We start from the raw sequence: 25,283 nt of genomic DNA, 5'->3' as shown, positions 1-25,283 counted from the left end.
AAACAATCATATGGGAAGTATATCAATTCCTGAGAATATCGGACATCGTAAGTCAAGGCCCACTGTATTCACTCTAGAGTTCAGCTCTCTCACTCACACAATGATCACTGAGTGATGACATTCCATCATGCAATGGACTATGCCACATAGCTCAAGTAAAAAAAGTTAAACAGCTTTCTATGCTACAGCTGGTAATTTGCATCCAGTTATGCAAATTACCAGCTTTCTATGCTGGTAATTTGCATCCAGTTATACAAGTCAATGTGATACAGTAACAGTTATAGGACTAGTAAAGATATTGTGCAGTGCGTTTCAAAAGGGCACGATTGTGGAAGCTCATGCATCCGGTGATTCCATATCAGAAACAGCACATCTTGTTGGTTACTCATGGCCCACTGCGGTTAAGGTATACAAAGAATGGTGTTGAACAGGTCAAACCACCTCCAGCTGACATAATTGAAAAGGATTATGCAAGGTGGATGTTTGTGGTCACTGTGCAACAGTCTAAATCGCAGTACAATATGGGGAATACAAGAAAAATATCCAAAATGATGATGTGCCATACAGGCTGATGTATGGGGGGTTCCACAGCAGAGCAACACTTACACATTGGTTGGACACTGGAAATAAATCTGCTGGCTGGATGAGTCCAAATGCCTAGTGGAACATGCTGATGGATGCTTTCATGTGTGGCACAAGCAACCCAAGTCCATGAAACCCATCATGCATAGTGCATGCTATCCAGGTGATGGTGGTTGCTTCATACAGACTTTTTTTTTTTTTTTTTTTTTTGGCATAAACTAGTATCCTGTGCATATGGACCAATGCTTCACTGATGAGGTCTACCAGCAGCTCTTAGAACATTATGTGCACACTGCCATGTTGCATTTTTTTCCACACAGAAATGGGATCTTATAAGATGATAATGCACCATGTCATCAGGCCCACATTGCCCAAGAGTAGTTCAAGGAACACAGTGAAGATATCACTCATCTCAAATGGACTACAAATTCACCTGACCACAATAAAATTGAACACCTGTGGGATGTTTTGGAATGGGAAGTGAGGCATATGTATAGGTAATCATCATCTATTCCAACACTGGAAACCTTGCAGACAGCATGGCTGCAGATACTTATGGATATCTTCAGGTATCTAGTGGAGTCAAAGCCTAGGTGAATAGTAGTTGTTATCCATGTGAATGGTGGGCCAGCATGGTATTGGTCGGGTGGTTATGATTTCATTCACATATTTATAGATGCAACTTTTAGCATAAGCATTAGCAGAGACATATTATGTAAAAAAGCAAGCTTATACAGCATCAGAGAAAAAAAAAAAAAAAAAAAATTCCCATTTCACACAACCATTCACTCTAAAAGTTTGTCCAGTTCATAAACAGTCGAACCACCAATATCAATTACACTAATCTGATTCATCCCCTTCCTTCTACAGTTTATATAAGTAAAGAAGGTTTTGCTGTTTTTCTTTACATTCTTTGAGCCTAACACTAAACTTGTTCCTTAGCTTTCAAAATGAAATAAAAAATACAAAAAATAACTTGCAAATCTCCAGAAGTAAAAATACTTCAATAAAATCCACTGAATTATATAATCTATATAGAAAAGTCATGCAGCAGAAACAGAATGTCTATAAGACAAGACTCTGTTAGAGATGAGTCATTAATTAATCTATTTTGAATGAACTTTAGAAGCCTGAAAGAGGTTTTGGAGGCACCTCTCCAGTTATGGGAACAATATTCCATGGCAAGGTGGATTTGCAATTTGAACAAGTGAACAGCTGTTTGGACGAAAAGTAATGCAGAATGGGAAAGAGAAAACACGGTTTTTTAAAAGCAGAGGAAGCAATATTTGCAGAGATTAAAAGTCAGAGTAATCCCCAAAAGAGATATATGATCTTGCCAAGAAATTGGAGTGTCATCAAAGATAAGCATAGGAGAAGAAGAAGACTCCTTTTTGCAAGATATAAGACAGGACTGAGTTTTATAAGGATTGAAATCAATTAAGTTATCTTTGCCCTACTGGAGATCAGTATTTACGAAATTGGTAGTAGATATTTGAGAAGCTGAAGCTGTTTGAGCAGGGCAAGGTTTCTCAAATTCTGGAATGTGGAATGCAATGTGCTATCATCAGCAAAACTATGGATAGGATTCCTATTCAATGGAAGGTCATTAATATACAAGAGGAAGAGTGGGAGAAAGAACTGAACCATGGGGAACATCAGTATTAGTGGAGAAGTTAGAAGACAGAGTGCCATCTACCATCACCTGCAGTGAGTGGTCAGAGAGAATATTGACAAAACTTGGCAAACCATAAGTGGAAGCTTATTTAGAAGACCTTTATGCCAAACATGATTAAAAGCCTTTGAAATGTTAAGAGCATCCACTTGTGTTTCACCAAACCTTTCTATTGAATTTGTCCACAGATAAGTAAAGTATATCAGAATATCATCAGTGGATCGACACTGACGGAGTCCATACTGGTGATCATTGATCAAATGGAAGGTTTCTGGATAATTTAAGAGTTGGCAGTTAATAGATTTCTCCATTACTTTAAACAGAGTAGAAGTGATCAGCAATGGGATAATAACTGGATGGGAGGGATTTGACACCCTTCTTAGAAACTGACTGAATATGTGGAAATTTACAAGCAGAAGGAAAAAACACCTTGGGAATAACAAAGTGAAAAAAGGCAACATGGAACAAGAGTAAATTAAGCAGCACAGGTTTCAAGAACAAATGTAGAAATACCATAAGGACCTGGAGCTTTCTTAGCATCAAGATTTGTCAAAATCCCTCTGACATCCTTTTTGATGGAAGACCACAGGAGGTATTGAATGGAGATTACTAGGAAAGGTGGGAGTTAGTTTACCAAGGTCATTAATACACGAGCTGGAAGAAAAACAAGATGTTAGCAGGTCAGCTTTATACTTGGCTGAAGTGGGAATAGAACCATCTGGTCATGGCAGAGGTGGGAACAGAGATGGGCCAAAGTTGCAGCCACTAGTTTTGGCAAGAGACCAGAATGCTCAGCTACCATTTGGACAAGAAGCAAGTTTTCTACACTTGGCCTGTTGGAAATCTAGTTTGGACTATTTAATAACCTTTACAACTGTTGTGAGCTTTGGTGCAGGCAAAAAATCAAACTGAAGATTTGGAAACAAGCCAATTACAATATGCAATATTCTTCTCCTGAATGGCCTTAGCACATTCATTGGAAAACCAGGGTTTAGATAAAGGAAAAAAATATAAATGTGGAGTGTGGAATAAAGGATTCCATCCCCTACAAGAATAATTACACTGACACCATCTGAGCAAACACTGACATCAGAAGTTTTCACTAATTTGACCAAGGAAGTTTTTACATTTGTTTCAAAGATCATATACATATATCTGGTCTCCTTTCATTGATCAGTACTTGAAGTATGAATAGTAGCAGCATGTTTAAAATTTGAGGACAAGATGCAATCAGATGAGAGAGTTATCTATTATTTTAGATAATGTAGGTATGTATGTATGTAGGTATGCATGTTAATATATCAAAATAACAGTTCTTTAACAACTACTTTTTCCTTTTTATTTTTACCAAAAACTAAAACTTACTGATTTAAATAGGAGATTGTCAAATGACGACCTTAAATCTGCTACCATTTGAAGTTCATCCTCATCAACCGAAAAATTATATTTCAATAAGACTGTATATGCATCCTGAAATGCATTTATAAAGTCAAAGAATATTATTAATTTTATAAGGCTGGAAATTTTAAAGGTTTAAAGTAAAACTGATAAAAAAATATATTTTTATTAAAAAGATTTGCTAAAAATGATTAAATTAAAATATATTCCAGCCACAACAAACATAGCCAAAAACTCTAGAGATCCACCAATGAAAAATGATCTTGTAATTCAACATTAATTTCATATATATTTCAATAAAACTTATCACATGCAACTGTACAATGTAATTGATCAAATTAAGGTTATTTCAAAGTAATGATCCAATTGCATTCTGAAAAACACATTTTGTAGTTGAAGGCAATAGCATAACAGTTCGCAAAAATAAATGTGTAAAACATTTCTATATATTTTATAATACTTAATTTTCCAAATAATTTCCTTTGCATTCCAGAAATTTATATAAACACATGTAATGTCATTATGACATGAATAAGATTAAAAACAGTTTCATCTTATTTGTGCAAACTATTGACAAACTTTTGTCTGCATGTCAGTTTTAAAACATAGTCCTCTACAGGTCATTCTCAAAAAGGTCAAGAAAGTCAAGAATTTTTGACTGCCTTCTGCAGTCAAAAATTCAATCACAATTGTGCCCAGTAGATTTTAAGATATATACCACTTTTTTATTGCTATGAGTTTACATATATATCTTGGTTCTAGAGTTAAAACACTATGCCAGCAGTGGAGGAAAATACAAATGATTCCCTTCCTGAAGAATTAACATAACAGTTATAGCAACTTATTTAGAATAATAAAAAAAAAAAAAAAAAAAAAAAACTGGCCTCATGACTTACGGACATTACCCATTTTAAATAATTCAATAAAGCAACCGTCAGAAAAACATATCTAAAAATTAAATTATGTTTTCCATACTTTCCATGGTGTAACCATCACATTTTCTTTTGACAAACCTATACACAATAGCATTACAAGTATGATATCAGAAGGGGGGGGGACTTTTAATAGCGATCTGATTTTCACAGGGAATGTGCCAGAACAGTGTTATGGAATGCTGCTTCCAGTTTAATCATAATAAACTAAGTACAGTAATTAACGTCTGTCATACAATGCAAGAGCAAACTTATGCATGCCATTTGAGTCGACGAAATGCATTATCCATATTTTAAAGTAATTTCCTTCAATTCGTATATTATAAAAGTAAAATTAATTATCTTTGTATCTTAACAATAAATAAACTCATATACCAACCATAAGAATAAGTATTTTACTCTAACTGAAAGTTTACAAATTAAAACAAAATTACTACACTATATATTTACAAAAACATATTATAATAAATTAAATTATGTACATTGTGAAAACATTAAAACTCTAATAAAATCCTTGCAATAAAATGCACTGTTTGCTTTATGTTTGCAGAGCAATCGGGTACAGGACATGATACTGCCAAGGGGGATGGATGTCTTTGTGTATGCGCGATGCAAGGAGTGTATCGATATCAGGCAACAACTAGCGTTCTTGTGGGCCTATATGAGAGCTTGAAGGACAGGGTGGATGCCCTCAAAGAAACTAAATTGAGGGGCCCATCAAGCTCTTAGCTGCCCACATCAATGCCAGAGCTTGCACTTGGGCATCACGTGACACAGAGGCAACCCCCAAGGCAGAATGCGCTGGTCCCGAAGGAACTAGTAGTTGTTGGTGACTCTATTGTCAGGGAAACAGGGAACATGCTTTGTAAAAAGGATAGGTGGAACAGGACCAGGGTATGTCTGCCAGGGGCAAAGGTTGATGACGTAGAGCGAATATCATCTTTTAAGGGCACAAAAGGTGATATAGTTGTACACGTTGGCACTAATGATATTAAGAATAGGAGACCGGCAGAATTACTTAACAAGTACAGGTCACTGTTGAACAAAAGCCGAGAATTAGGGTTGAAATTGAAAGTGTCTGCAATTCTGCCCAGACACGATAGGAGGGAGTATATGATGAGAGCCTTGTCGATCAATTCGGCCCTGGAAAGATTGTGCAAGGCTCAAGGGGTAGAATTTTTTTCAGCCTGGACTGTACTTGTTAACAGGAGAGATTGCTTCTACAGGGATGGGATACACTTAAATAGAAAGGGTGCAAGAATATTTGCTGATGCTATCGAGGCAGTGTTAGGTGGGTCGGAAAACTGCTAGCTTGGGGGGAGACAAAGACCAATAGATTGACAGTAGCCACTGGCAGAGGTGAAAGAGATTCTTGCACTGCTTCTATTAGAATGAGCAGAAGCCTGAAAAACAAGATGTATGATATTTCAGAGACTGCTGGGAGCCATTGCAGTACAAGTAAACACATGGGTTGTGTTAGAGTGGCTAAGAGGAAGAGCAGGTGCATGTATACTTGCGTGTACACCAATGCTAGGAGTTTAGTAAATAAATTTGATGAATTTGAGGTATTGCTCAAAACATCAAAGGCAGATATTGTTGGGATATCAGAGACGTGGTGTCACACAGATATAAGGGATGCAGAACTGCAATTTGGGGAGTACAACTTCTACAGAAAGGATAGACAGGATAGGAAGGGGGGAGGGGTTATGCTATTAGTTAAGAAACACATAAAAACCAAGGAAGTGAAGCCAGTCGACATCGCTGGACAGTGCAGTGTTGAGTCAGTTTGGTGTGACATAAGCATTGGGAGATCAAAATTGAGAGTAGGAGTGTGCTATAGGCCTAATGACTCTGATGAGTATAATAAGAAACTGTACAGGGAAATAGAGTGGACCAGTAAATCAGAGAGCCTTATAATGGGGGATTTTAATTTCCCAGATATTGACTGGAATTTGTGGGTTGGTCACTCACACACTAGCAGGGCTTTTGTGGATTTATTGGATGATTGTTTTCTACATTAGCATGTTCGGGAGGCAACTAGAGGGAGTAATACTCTTGATTTGATTATCAGCAGTGATTCTTCATGCATTAAGAATCTGCAGATCAATGAACCACTAGGTGGCAGTGATCACAGTGTGCTGAAGTGGGATTTACTCAAAGAGGTAACTACCTTTAGGGGTAAAGGGAAGGGTTATTGCTTCCGTAAAGGCGACTACAATGGACTGAGACAGTATTTAAATTCTATACAGTGGGACCAACTGATGACGTTACCAACAGCAAATTCAAAATTGGAAGCATTCAAAGAACTTATCTTGGAAGCTACTAGGCTTTACATACCAACTAAGAAATATTGTTCAAGGTTTAGGCCAAAATGGATGTCAGATGAACTAATGAGGCATATGGCAGAGAAGAAAAATGCATGGGATACTAACAAATTAACACATGACACAGAAGCCTATGATAGATACAACTTGATATGCAACCAAGTTACAAAGGAGGTTAGGCAGGCGAAATCAGATTACGAGAAATCCTTGGCAAAGGATGCAAAGAAAAACAGCAAAGAGTTCTTTACTTATGTAAACTCTAGAAGGAAGGGGATGAATCAGATTGGTCCACTTGATATTGATGGGTCAACTGTTGATGATCCTGCTCAGGTAGCTAACAAACTAAATGAATATTTTGCATCGACATTCACACATGAGGAGTTATTCAGCAAGGGGAATGCCAGATGTGTATTCAACTCTAGCAGTAAGCTACAGAATCTTGAAATAACTGGGAGTAAAGTGGAGGAGAAACTGTTGAAGATAAACACAAAAAAGGCACCCGGGAGGGATGGGATCTATCCAGTTATATTGAGGGAGGCGGCAGAGGAAGTAAGCAAACCCTTAGTCATAATTATGAGAGCTTCCTTGGACTCAGGGGAAGTACCCATAGACTGGAGATGTGCAAATGTGATCCCAATTCACAAAGGAGGATCAAAGGCTGACACAAGTAATTATAGACCTGTGAGCTTAACTTCTGTTCCTGGAAAATTAATGGAGGCACTGGTTAAAGAAGCACTGCAGGATCATTTAGACAAGACTTCAGTTATAGTTCGGACACAGCATGGTTTTGTTAAGGGGAAGTCTTGCCTGACCAATTTGATTTGATACTATCATGCAGTCACAAAAGAACTGGATGCAGGGAATAGCTTTGATATTATATACTTGGATCTTAGAAAGGCTTTTGATACTGTTGCACATGGAAGACTGCTACACAAATTGGAGCAGTGTGATATTGGAGGCAAATTGCTGCTATGGATAAAGGGGTGGTTGAGGGGGAGAAGACAGAGAGTGGTAAACAATGGACACTGCTCATCGTGGACTAATGTTATTAGTGGAGTCCCTCAGGGCTCAGTGTCGGGTCCATTATTGTTTTCTGTATTTATAAATGATATTGATGATGGTATATCAAGCTTAATGTCCAAGTTTGCAGACGATACAAAGGTTGGCAGGGTTGTCAAGGATACTACTGACACTATGCTGCTGCAACAGGATCTGGAAAGGTTGAGCAGATGGGCTGAGAGGTGACAAATGAAGTTTAACATTGACAAATGTAAAGTACTACACATGGGAAACAACAACCCCAGAGCAACGTATCAACTCTGTGGTACTCCACTGACTGTGGTAGAGAATGAAAGGGACTTGGGGGTGGTTGTGCAGGCAGATATGAAATTCTCTGAGCATTGCAGACGGGCTGCAAGAGTAGCTCATGGAGTATTGTCAATGATATACAGGAATTTTTCCAGCAGGGATAAGGAGGTGATTATTCCCTTGTATAAGGCAATGGTCAGGCCACACCTAGACTACTGTATACAGGTCAGGAGGCCTCATTTCAAGAAGGATGTAGAGCTGCTGGAACGAGTACAGAGAAGGGCAACAAGATTAGTGAATGGAACAAAGGGGTGCTCTTACGAAGAAAGGCTTAAGTTTTGGAAATTACAGTGTCTGGAGACTAGGCACCAGCGAGGTGATCTGATAGAGGTGTATAAAGCCTTGAATGGTTTGAGCATGCTCAATGCTGATGGGATTCTTCCTCTAGCTCAGAATAATCACCTGAGAGGGCATAAATTCAAATTGAGGAAAGACAGATGTAGAATAGACGTGCGGAAATTTGCCTTTAGCCAGCGGGTGGTTGGTTGGTGGAACAGACTTCCATCCCTTGTAGTGGAAGTTGATAGCCTAAAAAAGTTTAAGGCTCAGCTGGACAGGTATTTTGAACGAACAGAGGGGTGAAGTGGAAGTGGGTTTTTTTTTTTTTTTTTGGCTGATGCTGCATAAGCTTGCTTTCTTGCATCAAATGCCTCTACTAATGCTAATGCTAAATGTACTAAAATAAACCAGATTAAAAGCGATAAAAACGATAAGAAATCTGTTTCCGCTTCCAGTTCAGACCATGCACTGACTGAACCACATGTATAAGTACGGAGCCTGTTATATAAGGAAGTGTTGCAGGAAGTTTTGTTACTGCTGAGGAAGGAAGCCAATGCTTCTGAAAGCTCCAGGTTTCTTATCGTTTTTATCGCTTTAAATCCGATTTATTTTAGTATATTTTATTGCAAGGATTTTATTACAGTTTTAATGTTTTCACAATGTATATAATTTAATTTATTATAATATCAGTTTTTGTAAATACATAGTGTAGTAATTTTATTTTAATTTGTAAATTTTCAGTTACAGTAAAATACTTATTCTTATGGTTGGTGTATAAGTTTATTTATTGTTAAGATATGAATTTGCCCAACCTCAGAGGCCTTTTCCAGGATATAATTATCTTTGTTTTATTAAATTAGCATTAGTATTAATAAAGGCAACTGCAAGTAAAAAAATAAATAGTAAGAAATCATCACCTGATTTTATCCAGTTTTCTATCCTACACTGCCTTGAGTTTAGCATTAGCATATGATGCAAGAAAGCAAGCTTATACAGCATCAGTCAAAAAAAAAAAAAAAAATCTTGCCAATTCACCCATCCATTCACTCCAAAAGTTTCTTCCTTGAATTTATTTAAACTATCAACTTCCACACGACCGATGGAAGTTTATTCCAGCAATCAACTACCCACTGGTTAAAGGCAAATTTCCGAACATCTATTCTACAACAGTCTTTCCTCGATTTGAATTTATGCCCCCTCAGGTGCATACTCTGAGCAAGAGAAAACATCCCATCAGCATTTAACAAGCTATTCTAATGTTACTACTTTAGTTGGTAAGATTTTCCAACAGTCAATAATCTTTTGGCTACAATAAAATTTACTTATATCTAGCCTACAACCATCCTTCCTTAATTAAAGTGTATGGCAGTTTCACCGCTCACTGCATGTCAGACGGATATATAAAAACAAAAAAGCATTTGAGTTCATTTTGTCACATATCAGTAAACATGCTCTTTTCAGAGTTTGTGGTATCAATTACAGTCAAATATGCTTTAAAAATATTAGGGCAGTGCATCAATTCACCAGATAGCTTTCATTATGTATGCAATGAATAATAATAAAATAGCAAATGCTTAAAAAGGCGGTAATCACCTTGAATAAATCTGCATGGTTTAATTACAGAGGGTTGGTTAATATTTAGGTTGAATAGTTGAGTTAAAGAGATTAAGGGAGGGGCAAAAATAAAGTGTTATTTCAGAAATTAGAATAGGTGCAAGGAAACAGGTGTGTACACATCTAATCCTTGGTTGTCACTAAAGTAGAGAATAGTTGAAATTAAATAAATAATATAGTGGGCCAATAGTCATTACGGGGACTTTCGTTGGATTACAACGTCTTCAGTTGGCAATTGAGTGGGTAGAGAACACGCAACTGGGATCTTTTCTCTTACAAAGACACACATAAATATCCCATCAGCGATCTTAATAATATAATATACCTTATTAATTGCCAGCCAAACTGCGACACCTGTTACATTGGAAGCACTACTACAAAATTTGGCTCATCAAAAACCTCTAACACCCGCACATATTACCACCACTACAGTCTTACGACTAACCAAACCGTTACAGAACTCACAACTCAAGCTCAAACCCATAACCACACCCCTCTTATTGATTCTGTCATTTCTATTATTAAACTCAAATCCAGCTATAGAATTCTTCAATACGAAGCACTAGCCATTGAGTGGTATCGACGCCACTCCAATCTTAAAGTCTTAAACACTAAACTCCCCTTCAACCGTTCACCGATTTGGAACCTCTCGCGGTTAAGGTTACCACATGTCAAAAAGTGCATCACGAGAGTATAAATATTTTCTTAAATATTGCGCATGTTCTCTACCCACTCAATTGCCAACTGAAGACGTTGTAATCAATGGAAGTCCCCATAATAAATTGGGGATACATTTGCACATCTCCAGTCCGTGGGAACCTCCCCTGAGTCGAAGGATGCTCTCATAATAATGGCTAAGGGTTTGCTTAGTTGCATTGCTGCCTCCTTGAATATAACTGGATAGATCCCATCCACCCCAGGTGCTTTTCTTATGTTTAACTTCAACAATTTCTCCTCCACTTTACTCTCAGTTATTACAAAATCATTAAGTATCCTGTTACAATTTGATAACCTTCTGCCATTTCCAAACCTTAATACCTCCTTGTGTGTGAATGTAGATGCAAGATACTCATTCAGTTTGTTTGCTATCTCGGCAGGTTCATCAACAGTCGATCCATTGATATCAAGTGGACCAATCAGATTCATCCCCTTCCTTTTTGAGTTTATATAAGTAAAGAAATCCTTGCTGTTTTTCTTAGCATCTTTTGCCAAAGATTTCTCGTAATCTGCCTTCGCCTGCCTAACCTCCTTTGTGACCTGATTACAGGCTAGCTTATATCTGACATAGGCTTCTGAGTCACTTGATAATTTATATGCATCCCATTCATCCCATGGTATGTGTTGTTCAAACAATATCCATCCCTGTAATCTAGAAACTTAAGAGGTCAGCTCCTAGAAAGGTGTCTCAAATAAAGTAATTTTATTTTCACTTGGGTAAACAAATTAGGATTACTCTCTCCCTTCAACCCCCCCCCAAAGAGAGAGAGAGAGAGAGAGAGAGAGAGAGAAATTCATCATTGATAGATACTTCTATTTGTTGTCCATGTTGCAAGGCGGACTGAGGTATCAAACCTTCTTACTTTTAGATGGAAAAGACAATGGTCTTCAAAATGTGTGTTTTCACCATATACAGGGTGTCTCAAAAATATTGGTACAAATGTTTAGGGAAGGTAGGTAACATCTAAAGGAATGTGAATCACATAGCAACCCATAACTGGAAACATCACGGGAAAGTAGTAGCAGAGGCACAAGAAGCAGAAATGACACAAGACAGTAATTAGTGGCAAACATTTATTTGACATAATATTAACAATGGAGTACGAGATGGATGCATTTCATGATGTTACAACAGATGCTCGAAGGTTCCACCATGAGATGCGATGCATGCGTGACACCGCGCAGCATGGATTGGCGGAAACGGTCGAACACATCTGGAATTTCTTTGACAGTAGCAGCAGCACAGACGAGTCTTGCCACAAGATCCATTTCCATTGTGGGTGCCTCTGTAGCCAGGTGGGAAGGAGCAGCAGTACGTAGCACACGCTTCTTGATTAGACCGGGGTTTGAGCCCGTCACCACCAAATACAGAAGATGCAGAAAGGTCAGGGAATGACCACCGCGTATCCTGGAGCAATATGGCCTTAGTTGCTAATGCTCCTAAAAACCAAATAACTAACTAACTAACTAACCATTTCTGTCTCCACAGGCGATTCATACACGATAGATTTGAGGGCCCCCCCCCCCACAGAAAGAAATCAAGGCTCAATACATCAGGTGAGCATGGGGGCCAGGCAACGGGTCCACCATGGCCAATCCATCAATGCCAAAACGGCTGTTCAAATGGTCATGAACACACCTTCCATAATGGGCAGGTGCCCCGTCATGTTGAAACCAAATGTTGCGTCTCACATTTGCTGGAACATCATCAAGTAACCCTGGCAGAACTTGTTCAAGAAAGATCCAATTTTTAGCGGAGTTCATGTGGCATGGTAACAGGTATGGGCGGACTAAGCAGTCACTGACCATACCGACCATACCTGCGCACACATTTATTGCGAAGCGATGTTGTGGCGCATGGGGGTGCACACCGTGTGGGTTGTAGTGAGCCCACACATCAGCACTGTGCTGATTGAATAAGCCTTCCTGAGTGGAATAAGCCTCTTCCGTGAACAAAACACAGCTGGAAAATTCAAGTCTTGAACACTTTCTTGGAGAAACTGTCTACCGACTTACGGTGACGTTTCCGGTTATGGGTTCCTATGCGATTCACATTCCTTTAGATGTTACCTACCTCCCCTAAACGTTTGTACCAATATTTTTGAGACATCCTGTATATGCACAGCAAATTGCACACATTTCATTTTTCCATTCCACCATTCTCAAAATGTCAACTGCGCAACAGATATGTGGGATCCAAAATTTATCTGGATCAACTATTTTGCAGTAAAAATATAAGCTGTAAGTTTGTCTTAATCATAGAAGAAACTGTTCTTCTGTGTGCTGTAAAATTATCTCACTACAAACTACCACATTGTTTATTAACATAGTGAAGTGAGATTTCAATTCTCAAACAAATATTACATTTAAACACTTTGAATTATACATTATATTAAATGAATTATATTAATTATAATTATTATATTATTATATAATATTATATTTATAATTATATTTTGTAGTAAAAATATAAGCTGTAAGTTTGTCTTAATCATAGAAGAAACTGTTCTTCTGTGTGCTGTAAAATTATCTCACTACAAACTACCACATTGTTTATTAACATAGTGAAGTGAGATTATAATTCTCAAACAAATATTACATTTAAACACTTTGAATTATACATTATATTAAATGAATTATATTAAATATAAATCATAAATTTCACATGTACAATCTAATATTTATTTTTTATTATTATTAGCTATATGGTACAAGGAAGCCTGAGGCTTTTGCTGCACCAGCAAAAAAAAAAAAAAAAAAAAAAAAATCCTGAGTTACCGAGAGAGAGAGAGAGTTAAAAGTAGAAGGGAATTACCAAGAAAGAGAAGAATGTTGATATCCAGCTCAGACCCTGGGTGTGCCAAGCCCATACTCACCAGATGCAAGCCCCTGTGGTTTTGTAATACTTAGTTTTGCTATTTAAATTATAATGTAACCTAATAGTCAAGTCAGAACTTGTCACAGTGCACTGCTATCTGTCACACAGTAATGAGGTGTCACCTAGAGTCATTAGTTATGTGTTGACCTCAGTAATGTATTGATTACCAAGGTCAACACATATTACTAATGAGAAACATACACATTAGCAATTAACACATTAGTAGAATGTCTTCAGGAAAATGAAATTTTTTTAAAAAATTTTTCACAAATCTGTGATAGAATATGAACATTTTGACAATCAAGGAAAAAAGATGAAGAAAAAAAAAAAAAGACCAGAAAAAGTATATTGCTTAACAGTGCAATTTAATGGAAATGTATATACTCAAGGAATGGGCATAAATTGTATAAGCTTATTTTAAAGAATAAAAATAAAATTCACCTAAAATCAGTATTTTGGGTGAATTTTATATTATTTGGAGGGAGGATTTATTTCATATTATTTAATTATATTTGAAGGGGGGAGAACTTCGTAAAAACAAAATAAAAACATTACAAAAAGAAGTAAAATATTTGAAATTTACCCCTATAGGTTCAATCTGAGATTCAAACTTTGAATCATTATCTCGAATATCTTCTAAGCAGTTCATTGTTCGCTGCAATTCATGAAGTTTAACGACAGGCATATGCAATATTTTAGATTTTTCTCTTATATAATCTGCCATATTTTCTAACACTGCAAAATATCTTTTGTTCAAATGGTATCCTAAAAGTTTTTTCCAAGTGTGTACCTCTGATAAAAGAGTCTCCTTTATGTCATCTACAAAAAAACACAAAAAATACTGAAAGATGACATCTGCATTCCATAGCAATAAAGAATTCAACATAGATTAATATATATAAATGTCATTATACCAAAATGAGAGAAAGAGAGAGCCAGAGACTCTCAAAATTTGATGACCTTGAGACTAGATAATTGCTAGATTTTACACATTTCATCATGACAATCATGATGCTGAGCATTCTCTCTCCACCTTCTGCATCAAATATCTGTTTTATCTGATGTAATACAATGATAGTTGGTCATATGTCCTTTTCCTATATATTAAATTTGTCCTGGGTGCGGGGAAGATTTTTCTCTAATGGCATGATATTTTCACTATTTCAAATAAACACATTTCCTAAATTTGAAATATTGTGCAATACAAAGAAATCTGTTATGAAGGTGGGAGTGTTCAATTGCCAATACAGAAAAATAATAATAATAATTCTCTCTTTTCTAATTTGAGACTTACAAATCATGATTTAGATCTTCGCTTGTAAATTTATAATAGGAAAAGAACACACATTCAATAATGAGGGTCATTAATAATGTGATTTTTTTTATTGAACATATTCCACACAATCAACACGATTGTGTGGAATATGTTGCCTTGGCATAAAATCAAGGCAGCTCATGAGGGTGAACTGTGAATTTTATTGGTAGATCTCTCACATAGAGAGATCTACTGATAAAATGCACACCAAAAATGACATATTTTTAACACAAAACTGCATTTTTAAACTGAAAGCAGAAAACAGGAAAAGGACATATGTTCACTCTCCTTTACATTTTAATCCTTTACTTAGGTGTAACGTATTTAAGCTCTTTCACTGCAAGCAGCAGTTTAGAATTTTTAATCTGTTAATTCACAGATTACAAAATGATACTAATGCATGCACAATTCTTCAACATGACTAGCAGATCAATAAAATGGAAACAAAGGACTGCTACAGCATTTACTTCTGAAAATTTGGTTAAGGATAAAAAACAAATTACATTTACTCTTGTAAGACATCTGTCAGCTAAACTAATACTACCAGTAATGGAAACCAAAGTCATCATCATCAGCCATTTTCAATCCACTGCAGGATGAAGGCCTCTCCAGCAACTTTCCAGTTCCTTCTGTTTCGTGCAATGGCCATCCATTTACTACCCACAAACTCATGAATTTTATCTGTCCATCTCCGTTGTTGTCTTCCAGGTTTTCTCTTAGCTCCTCTTGGGTACAATTCTATTATTTTCTTTGGTTTTCTTTGGTTTCCATTATTGGTAGTATCAGCTAAACTAATACTACCAATAATGGAAACCAAAGTCATCATCATCAGCCATTTTCAATCCACTGCAGGATGAAGGCCTCTCCAGCAACTTTCCAGTTCCTTCTGTTTCGTGCAATGGCCATCCATTTACTACCCACAAACTCATTAATTTTATCTGTCCATCTCCGTTGTTGTCTTCCAGGTTTTCTCTTAGCTCCTCTTGGGTACAATTCTATTATTTTCTTAGTCCATCTGTCATCCTGTCTTCGAGCTATGTGTCCTGCCCAAGACCATTTTAGTTCTTTAGTTTTGATAAGAATGTCCTTTACTTGAGTTTGCTGCCTAATCCATGTGTTTCTCTTCTTATCTAACAGTCTGATTCCCAATATAATTTGTTCCATTCTTTGCTGTGTAGTTCTCAGCTTCTCCTCCATTCTTTTGGTGAGTGCACAAGTTTCACTTCCATAAGTCATGGTGGGGAGTATACATTGGTTCATTATTTTACGTTTCAGACAAATTGGGATATTACTCCTCAGTATGTGACTATATTACCTGAATGCTATCCATCCAAAATTTATTCTTCTCTTGACTTCCATCCATTTATCATTATTACAGCTAATGACTTGTCCCAGATAAGTATATGACTCCACCTTTTCAATTACTGTTCCTTCAATCATTATTTCCCTTTCTGTGGCATACTTGTTCATCATTACTTTAGTTTTAGCCATATTCATCTTTAGTCCAAAATCCTTACTAACTCTGTATAACTGATTTTCCTCTAATTCTTTGGGATTGTGGCTTATGACCACAATGTCATCTGCAAATCGTAAATGGTTTAGGTACTCTCCGTTCACATTGACTCCTTTCTGCGACCAGTATAATCTTCTGAAAGCTTCCTCAAGGGTTGTAAACAACTTCAGAGATATTGTGTCTCCTTGTTGAACTCCTTTCTCAATTTTAAATTTATTACTGTCTTTGTCTAGTCTAATAAAGAAGGTAGCATTTTCATATATTTTCTTCAAAATCATAATATATGGGGTATCAAAGCCTTATCTTTCCAGTGCCCGAAACAATGCCTTATGCTGTATGGAGTCAAATGCCTTTTCATAATCCATAAATGCCAGGCATAATGGTGTTTTATATTCATCTGCCTTCTCCATTAGTTGTGACATTACGTGAAGGTGATCCATAGTTGAGAACACTGTCCTAAAGCCAGCTTGCTCTTTCGGTTGATTCTCATCAAGTATTCTTTCTAATCTGTTAGTAATGACCCTTGTGAACAACTTGTAGATGTGGGATAACAAGCTAATTGATCTATAATTTCCAATTTCTGATTTATCTCCTTTCTTATGCAACAAAACTATGATTGCATTATTCCACTCCTTGGGTGCCACACCTTTTCTAATGTATTTTGTGAAGTCTTGCCAGTTTTTGTACCATGTCTCTTCCTCCCAGTTTTAACAACTCTACAGTAACTTCATCTTCTCCCCGAGCTTTCTGATTCTTCATTTTCTTCAATACATGTTCTACCTCATCAGGAAGGATATCAGGTATGTTGTATGTGTTACTAATTTTTGATCTATCTTCCCCACTGCCGGCATCATTGCTTTGCTCCTTGTATAACTCTTTATAGTAGTCTTCTGCTATTTGAATTACATACTTCACCCATTAATCCACTTCCATGACAACAGACAGATGCCTGTTTCAACAATCAACCACCTGCTGGCTGAAAGCAAACTTGCACACATCTATCATGCAACCAGCCTTCAACTTAAATCAATGCCTCCCCATGTGTGCAGTCTCAGCAAAATGGAGAATGCCATTCATATTTAGCTTACTTAATCCATTCAAGGCCTAAACCACATCAATCAGATCACCACTGTACATGCCTGGTCTCAAGACACTGCAATTTGCAGAACTAAAATCTTTCTAGGTAAGAGCACCCTTTTTTTTCCCTTCCCTTCACCACACCCATTCCAGAAGATCTACATCCTTCCTGAAGTGAGATCTCCAGACCTGTATACAATACATGAGATATGGCCTAACCATGGCCTTGTACAAAGGGATAATCACCTACTTAACCTTGCTAGCAATGTTTCCACATACATTTCACAAAACATCATCAGCTGTCCTGCCAGCATGTCTCCACTGCTCAGAGAATTTCATATCTGACTGCACAATTACCCTAGGGTCTTTTTAGTTTTTTTTTCCGCTACCCTGAGTGTAGTTCCACACAGTTGATAAATTACTCTTGGATTAGGGCTACCCATACACAGTACCTTGCATATGTCAATTTTAAACTTCAAGTGCCATTTCTCAGCCCATCAACCCAATTTTCCTAAATCTTGTTGCCACAGCTCACTTCAATTAATCACCCTGCCATCCTTTGCATAATCTGCAAACTTTGACATTAAGCCTGATATACCTTCATCAATAGCATTAATGAATACTTAGGGGTCTGCTGACGAGGCTAGTAGGGGCCAGACGTGTTCAAAGCTTTCTTATTTATTGATTTGAAATTATTCTTTTTCTAAAACTTTTGATTTAAATTTAGTAGTATAGCATTATTTTGTGATTTTCTGATTAATTTGGTGTATTTATTCTTTACTCGGCCTTGCAATTGCATAAAAGTATCGGTAAGAGTATCCACGTGTTACAAGTCGCAACTCCGTTGAACGAGACGTTTTTTAGCCATATTTAGCCGCTTATTGAATATTTTTTACATCAAATTATTTTTTGTAAGTAGCTTATAGACCTAGTAAGGATCGTTAGTTTATTCTGAATTGAGACAGCAAGATTTGAAAGTTAATTAATACTTAAGTGTCCATAGATTACCGTTCGTAACTTCCCGCCTTTGTCCTTGTCATACGATCGTTATATATCGAACCTAGTTAGCGTTAGTATAGTATAGATTATAATATTTTCGGTGATCAGTAAAATCTATTAAACTTGTTGAACTTCATTGGCATTTGAATTGTACTTTTAACTAAATACATATACCGACTTAGATTACAAACGTAACATAATTAATTAATACATAACTGATACGGAAGTTATATAAAGGGAACTCGGAGATAATTAATACTTGACACTAAAAAATATATATCCTGTTATAACTGTGTTGGGAGATAAGTTAGGGTTATAAACTGAAATTGAAATTTTATTTAAATTAAAAGAAATCATGACTCAGACCAGAGCAGCAAAACAAAAGGCTCAAGCTAATAGAAGTGCTGTGGCTCAGAGGAGAACTGAGGGGGGCAGTTGTCTTCTGAATCACAGCCTTCTAAAATACACAGCTTCCATGATGTTTGTGGAGCATTCAGGTACGGGACATGATATTGCCATGGGGGATGTCTTTGTGTGTGCGCGATGCAAGGAGTGTATCGAAATCAGGCAACAACTCAGCGTTTTTATGGGCCTATATGAGAGCTTGAAGGACAGGGTGGATGCCCTCGAAGGAACTAAATTGAGGGGCCCATCAAGCTCTCAGCTGCCCACATCAACACCAGAGCTTGCACTTGGTCATCGCACAACACAGTGGCAACCCCCAAGGCAGAATGCGCTGGTCCCAAAGTAACTAGTAGTTGTTGTAGTAGTAGTCCTAGTAGTCTAGTAGTAGTAACTAGTAGTCCCAAAGTAACTATTGTCAGGGAAACGGGAAACATCCTTTGTAAAAAGGACAGGTGGAACAGGACCAGGGTATGTCTGCCAGGGGCGAAGGTTCATGACGTTGTAGAGCAGATATCATCTTTTAAGGGCACAAAAGGTGATATAGTTGTACACGTTGGCACTAATGATATCAAGAGTAGGAGACCAGCAGAATTGCTTAACAAGTACAGGTCACTACTGAAAAAAAGCCATGAAATAGGGTTGAATTTGAAAGTGTCTGCAATTCTAGCCAGACATGATAGGAGGGAGTATATGATGAGAGCCTTGTCGATCAATTCGGCCCTGGAAAGATTGTGCAAGGCTCAAGGGGTAGAATTTTTTTCAGCCTGGACTGTACTTGTTAACAGGAGAGATTGCTTCTACAGGGATGGGATACACTTAAATAAAAAGGGTGCAAGAATATTTGCTGAGGCTATCGAGGCAGTGTTAGGTGGGTCGGAAAACTGCTAGCTTGGGGGGGAGACAAAGACAAATAGATTAACAGTAGCCACCGGCAGAGGTGAAAGAGATTCTTGCCCTGCTTCTATTGGAATGATCAGAAGCCTGAAAAACAAGATGCAGGACGTTTCAGAGACTGCTGGGAGTCATTGCGGTACAAGTAAACAGATGGGTTGTGTTAGGGTATCTACGAATAGAAATAGGTGCATGTATACTTGCGTGTACACCACTGCTAGGAGTTTAGTAAATAAATTTGATGAATTTGAGGTATTGCTCAAAACATCAAAGGCAGATATTGTTGGGATATCAGAGACGTGGTGTCACACAGATATAAGGAATGCAGAACTGGAATTTGGGGAGTACAACGTCTACAGAAAGGATACTGGATAGGAAGGGAGGACGGGTTATGCTATTAGTTAAGAAATACATAAAATTCAAGGAAGTGAAGCCAGTGGACATCGCTGGACAGTGCAGTGTCGAGTCAGATTGGTGTGACATAAGCATTGGGAGATCAAAATTGAGAGTAGGAGTGTGCTATAGGCCTAATGACTCTGATGAGTACAATAAGAAACTGTACAGGGAAATAGAGTGGGCCAGTAAATCAGAGAGTCTTATAATGGGAGATTTTAATTTCCCAGATATTGACTGGAATTTGGAGGCTGGTCACTCACACACTAGAAGGCTTTTGTGGATTTATTGGATGATTGTTTTCTACATCAGCATGTTCGGGAGGCAACTAGAGGAAGGAATACTCTTGATTTGATTATCAGCAGTGATCCTTTATGCATTAAGAATCTGCAGATAAATGAACCACTAGGTGGCAGTGATCACAGTGTGCTGAAGTAGAATTTACTCAAAGAGGTAACTACCATAAGGGGTAAAGGGAAGGGTTATTGCTTTCGTAAAGGCGACTACGATGGACTGCGACAGTATTTAAATTCTATACAGTGGTACCAACTGATGATGTTACCAACAGCAAATGCAAAATGGGAAGCATTCAAAAAGAACTTATCTTGGAAGCTACTAGGCTTTACATACCAACTAAGAAATATTGTTCAAGGTTTAGGCCTAAATGGATGTCAGATGAACTGATGAGGCATATGGCAGAGAAGAAACATGCATGGGATACATACAAATTAACACATGACACAGAAGCCTATGATAGATACAAGTTGATCTGTAACCAAGTTACAAAGGAGGTTAGGGAGATGAAGGCAGATTACGAGAAATCTTTGGCAAGGGATGCAAAGAAAAACAGCAAAGAGTTCTTTACTTATGTAAACTCTAGAAGGAAGGGGATGAATCAGATTGGTCCACTTGATATCGATGGGTCAACTGTTGATGATCCTGCACAGGTAGCTAACAAACTAAATGAATATTTTGCATCGACATTCACACATGAGGAGTTATTTAGCGAGGGGAAAGCCAGAAGTGTATTCAACTCTAGCAGTAAGCTAGAGAATCTTGTAATAACTGAGAGTAAAGTGGAGGAGAAATTGTTGAAGATAAACACAAGAAAGGCACCCGGGGTGGATGGGATCTATCCAGTTATATTAAATTAGGCAGCAGAGGAAGTAAGCAAACCCTTAGCCATAATTATGAGAGCTTCCTTGGACTCAGGGGAGGTACCCACAGACTGGAGATGTGCAAATGTGACCCCAATTCACAAAGGAGGATCAAAGGCTGACACAAGTAATTATAGACCTGTGAGTTTAACTTCTGTTCCAGGAAAATTAATGGAGGCACTAGTTAAAGAAGTACTGCAGGATCATTTAGACAAGACTTCAGTTATAGCTTGGACACAGCATGGCTTGTTAAGGAGAAGTCTTGCTTGACCAATTTGATTGGATACTATGATGCAGTCACAAAGGAACTGGATGCAGGAAATATCTTTGATATTATGTACTTGGATCTTAGTAAGGCTTTTGATCTGTTGCGCATGGAAGACTGCTGCACAAATTGGAGCAGTGTGACATTGGAGGCAAATTGCTGCTGTGGATAAAGGGGTGGCTGAGAGGGAGAAGACAGAGAGTGGTAATCAATGGACACTGCTCGTCGTGGACTAATGTTATTAGTGGAGTCCCTCAGGGCTCAGTGTTGGGTCCATTATTGTTTTCTGTATTCATAAATGATATTGATGATGGTATATCAAGCTTAATGTCAAAGTTTGCAGACGATACAAAGGTAGGCAGGGTTGTCAAGGACACTACTGACACTATGCTGCTGCAACAGGATCTGCAAAGGTTGAACAGATGGGCTGAGAGGTGGCAAATGAAGTTTAACATTGACAAATGTAAAGTACTACACATGGGAAACAGCAACCCCAGAGCAATGTATCAACTCTGTGGTACTACACTGACAGTGGTAGAGAATGAAAGGGACCTGGGGGGTGGTTGTGCAGGCAGATATGAAGTTCTCTGAGCAGTGCAGACGGGCTGCAAGAGTAGCTCATGGTGTATTGTCAATGATATATAGGAATTTTTCTAGCAGGGATAAGGAGGTGATTATTCCCTTGTATAAGGCAATGGTCAGGCCACACCTAGACTACTGTATACAGGTCTGGAGGCCTCATTTCAAGAAGGATGTAGAGTTGCTAGAACGAGTACAGAGAAGGGCAACAAGATTAGTGAATGGAACAAAGGGGTGCTCTTACAAAGAAAGGCTTAAGTTTTGCAAATTACAGTGTCTGGAGACTAGGCACCAGCGAGGTGATCTGATAGAGGTGTATAAAGCCTTGAATGGTTTGAGCATGCTCAATGCTGATGGGATTCTTCCTCTCGCTCAGAATAATCACCTGAGAGGGCATAAATTCAAATTGAGGAAAGACAGATCTGGAGGTCTGGAACAGACTTGCATCCCTTGTCGTGGAAGTTGATAGCCTAAATAAGTTTAAGACTCAGCTGGACAGGTATTTTGAACAAACAGAGGAGTGAAGTGGAAGTTGTTTTTTTTTTTTTTTTTTTTTTTTTTTGGCTGATGCTGCATAAGCTTGCTTTCTTGCATCAAATGCCTTTACTAATGCTAATGCTAATGCTAATACTGAAAACAACATAGGCCAAGCACTGAATCCTGTTAGCCTCCACTAATAACTTGACTCCACAAAGAGGAGTGCACATTGATAACCCATCTGTCTTCTTCCACTTAACCATCTCTTTATCCATAGCAGTAACTTTCCCATAATGCCACATTGCTCCAGTTTGTACAGCAGTCTTTTATGTGCACAGTATCAAAAACTTTCTGAAATCCAAGTATATGATATCAAAATTATTTTTTTTCAACCAGTTCTTTGGTTACTGCATCACAGTAATCTATCAGTTTGGCAAGACAAAACTACCCGTTATTTATACTGCTTCCTGCAATTATATTGCTTCCATGACTGCAGTATAATTGTATTCCAGTCCAGATGGTTCTGGATTACTTTTTTAACCAGTGGCTCCATTATTTTCCCTGGAACAGATCTGCTAACAAGTCTGCAATTACTCATGTCTTCTTCTGATTCCCCTTTATGAACTGGAGTTACATTTGCAGATCTACAGTCCATAGGGACCTCCCCTGAGGCACATTATAGTCGCAGATGCTTATGCTGCACCATAACTCTTAAACAAACAAACAAACCTCACCTCAATCAAGGATGCTCTCAGAATTATGTTAAGGGTTTGTTTACTTCCTCTGCTACCTCCCTTAATATAATTGGATAGATTCCACCACCCTAGGCACCTTTTTCATATTCAGCTTCAACAATTTCTCTTCCACTTTCCTTTCAGTTATCAGAAAGTCATTTAGCTCTTCTAGCATCTGCTTCCCTAGAGAAAGAAGCAGGGTCACCAACAGTTAAGCCATCAACCTCAAGTGGCCCAATGTGTTTTGATCCTTTCCTTCTACTATTGGTATAACAAAAATGTCTTTGCTGCTTTTCTTTGCATTCTTTGCCAGAGACTTCTCATATAATCTGTCTTGCCTAACCTCCTTTGTGCCTTGATTACAGACTAATTTATATATACCATAGGCTTCTGTATTACCTGATAATTTATATGCATCTCATGCACTTTTCTTATCTGCCACATTTTTCAACAGCCTCAATATGTGACATCCATCAGACATCCAAAGGAATACATTGGCTGGAAAGCACTGAACCAGAATAGCTAAGAACAAAATAAGGAGCTCTAACCAAAGGATAATTAAAATCTCATTACCGCAACTAGATCCATCTAAACTAACTTTTATGTTTTTGTTGTATGTTTTCAGCTTTACAGTTGTCAGGTTGGAAATGATATGAGCTAATCTGATTATAAAAAAAAAAAAAAAAAGTAATTTTTCTTTTTATAATGCATTCTATTAAATAGAATGCATTATAAATAGGTTTATAATGCATTCTATTAAACAGTCTATTCCTTTCCTCCCTACATAAACAGGGTATGTACTTGGAAGACCTGAGATACTTGATGATATTAAACATGAATTTCTGAAGTTTGTAACTTTTGGAAAATACATGTGAAAGAACTTTGTTTCAGAAAAACAATAGAAAAGGGATATATGAGAAAGGGGAAAAGTTGGTTCTATGAGTTTGGAGTTGGCAGTGAATGGAGGCTGACTGGCTTAGAAGTGAATGGGAGAATTACAGATGCCATTTCAAAAGAACAGTGCCCATGGAATTATCTATTAAAGGCATGCAACAGAAACTGACCATCTATAAGACAAAGAGTGAAGTGACTTTGTAAGAGATGGATCATTAATCAATCTGACTGCTCTATTTGAATGAAGTCTAGCAGACTGGAAGACGTTTTGGAGGCACTGCCCCTGACATGAGAAAATTATTCCATGGTAAAACAGATCTGAGATTTGTCCAGAGCACATAGTTATTTAGAAAATTAATGGTGAGAGAGAAAAAGTAAACATGATTTTTCCATGCATACAATTTGTGAAGTACTCATGGAGAGAGAGAGAGAGAGAGAGAGAGAGAGAGAGATTAGGAGTTAAGAAGATGAGTAACAAAAGCCTATATAACACTAGTGGATTGACACTGATGGAATCCATACTGGCATTCATTGACCAAATGGAAAGTTTAAAGATAGTTTTTAAGAACTGGCAGTTGATAAGCTTATCCATTACTTTGAAAAGAATAAAGGGATGGGATGATAAGATAACTGGATAGGAAGGATTTCTCAATCTTTTTCTCTTTTTAGGATATGGCTAAATATAAGTAAATTTCTAAGAATAAAAAATTAAAATAAGACTAGTGTAACAAAAAAAGTAAGATATTGGAGGGAAAAAAATGAATCAGCATAGGTTTTGAAAACAAGTAGAGAAAATCCAACAGAACCTACAGCTTTCTTC

At 37.6% G+C, this 25,283-nt stretch overlaps 1 protein-coding gene across 1 annotated transcript in view; it reads right to left on the bottom strand.

Annotated features, from left to right (window-relative positions):
* The window catches only part of LOC150085960 (dynein axonemal heavy chain 8-like), a 1,559,705-nt gene that overhangs the window by 1,160,590 nt on the left and 373,832 nt on the right, over positions 1-25,283 (bottom strand). The window contains exons 26-27 of the mRNA XM_090374756.1: positions 14,348-14,583; positions 3,620-3,724 (exon numbers count right to left, since the gene is read on the bottom strand). Coding sequence (XP_090230882.1) covers positions 3,620-3,724; positions 14,348-14,583 — 341 coding nt within the window. The remainder of the gene's footprint in view (positions 1-3,619; positions 3,725-14,347; positions 14,584-25,283) is intronic.

Source organism: Mastigoproctus giganteus, chromosome 5 (genome assembly GCF_048544385.1).
Source record: "Mastigoproctus giganteus isolate SK-2022 chromosome 5, ASM4854438v1, whole genome shotgun sequence".
Lineage (NCBI taxonomy): Eukaryota > Metazoa > Arthropoda > Arachnida > Uropygi > Thelyphonidae > Mastigoproctus > Mastigoproctus giganteus.
This window is presented reverse-complemented; position numbering and strand designations above follow the sequence as displayed.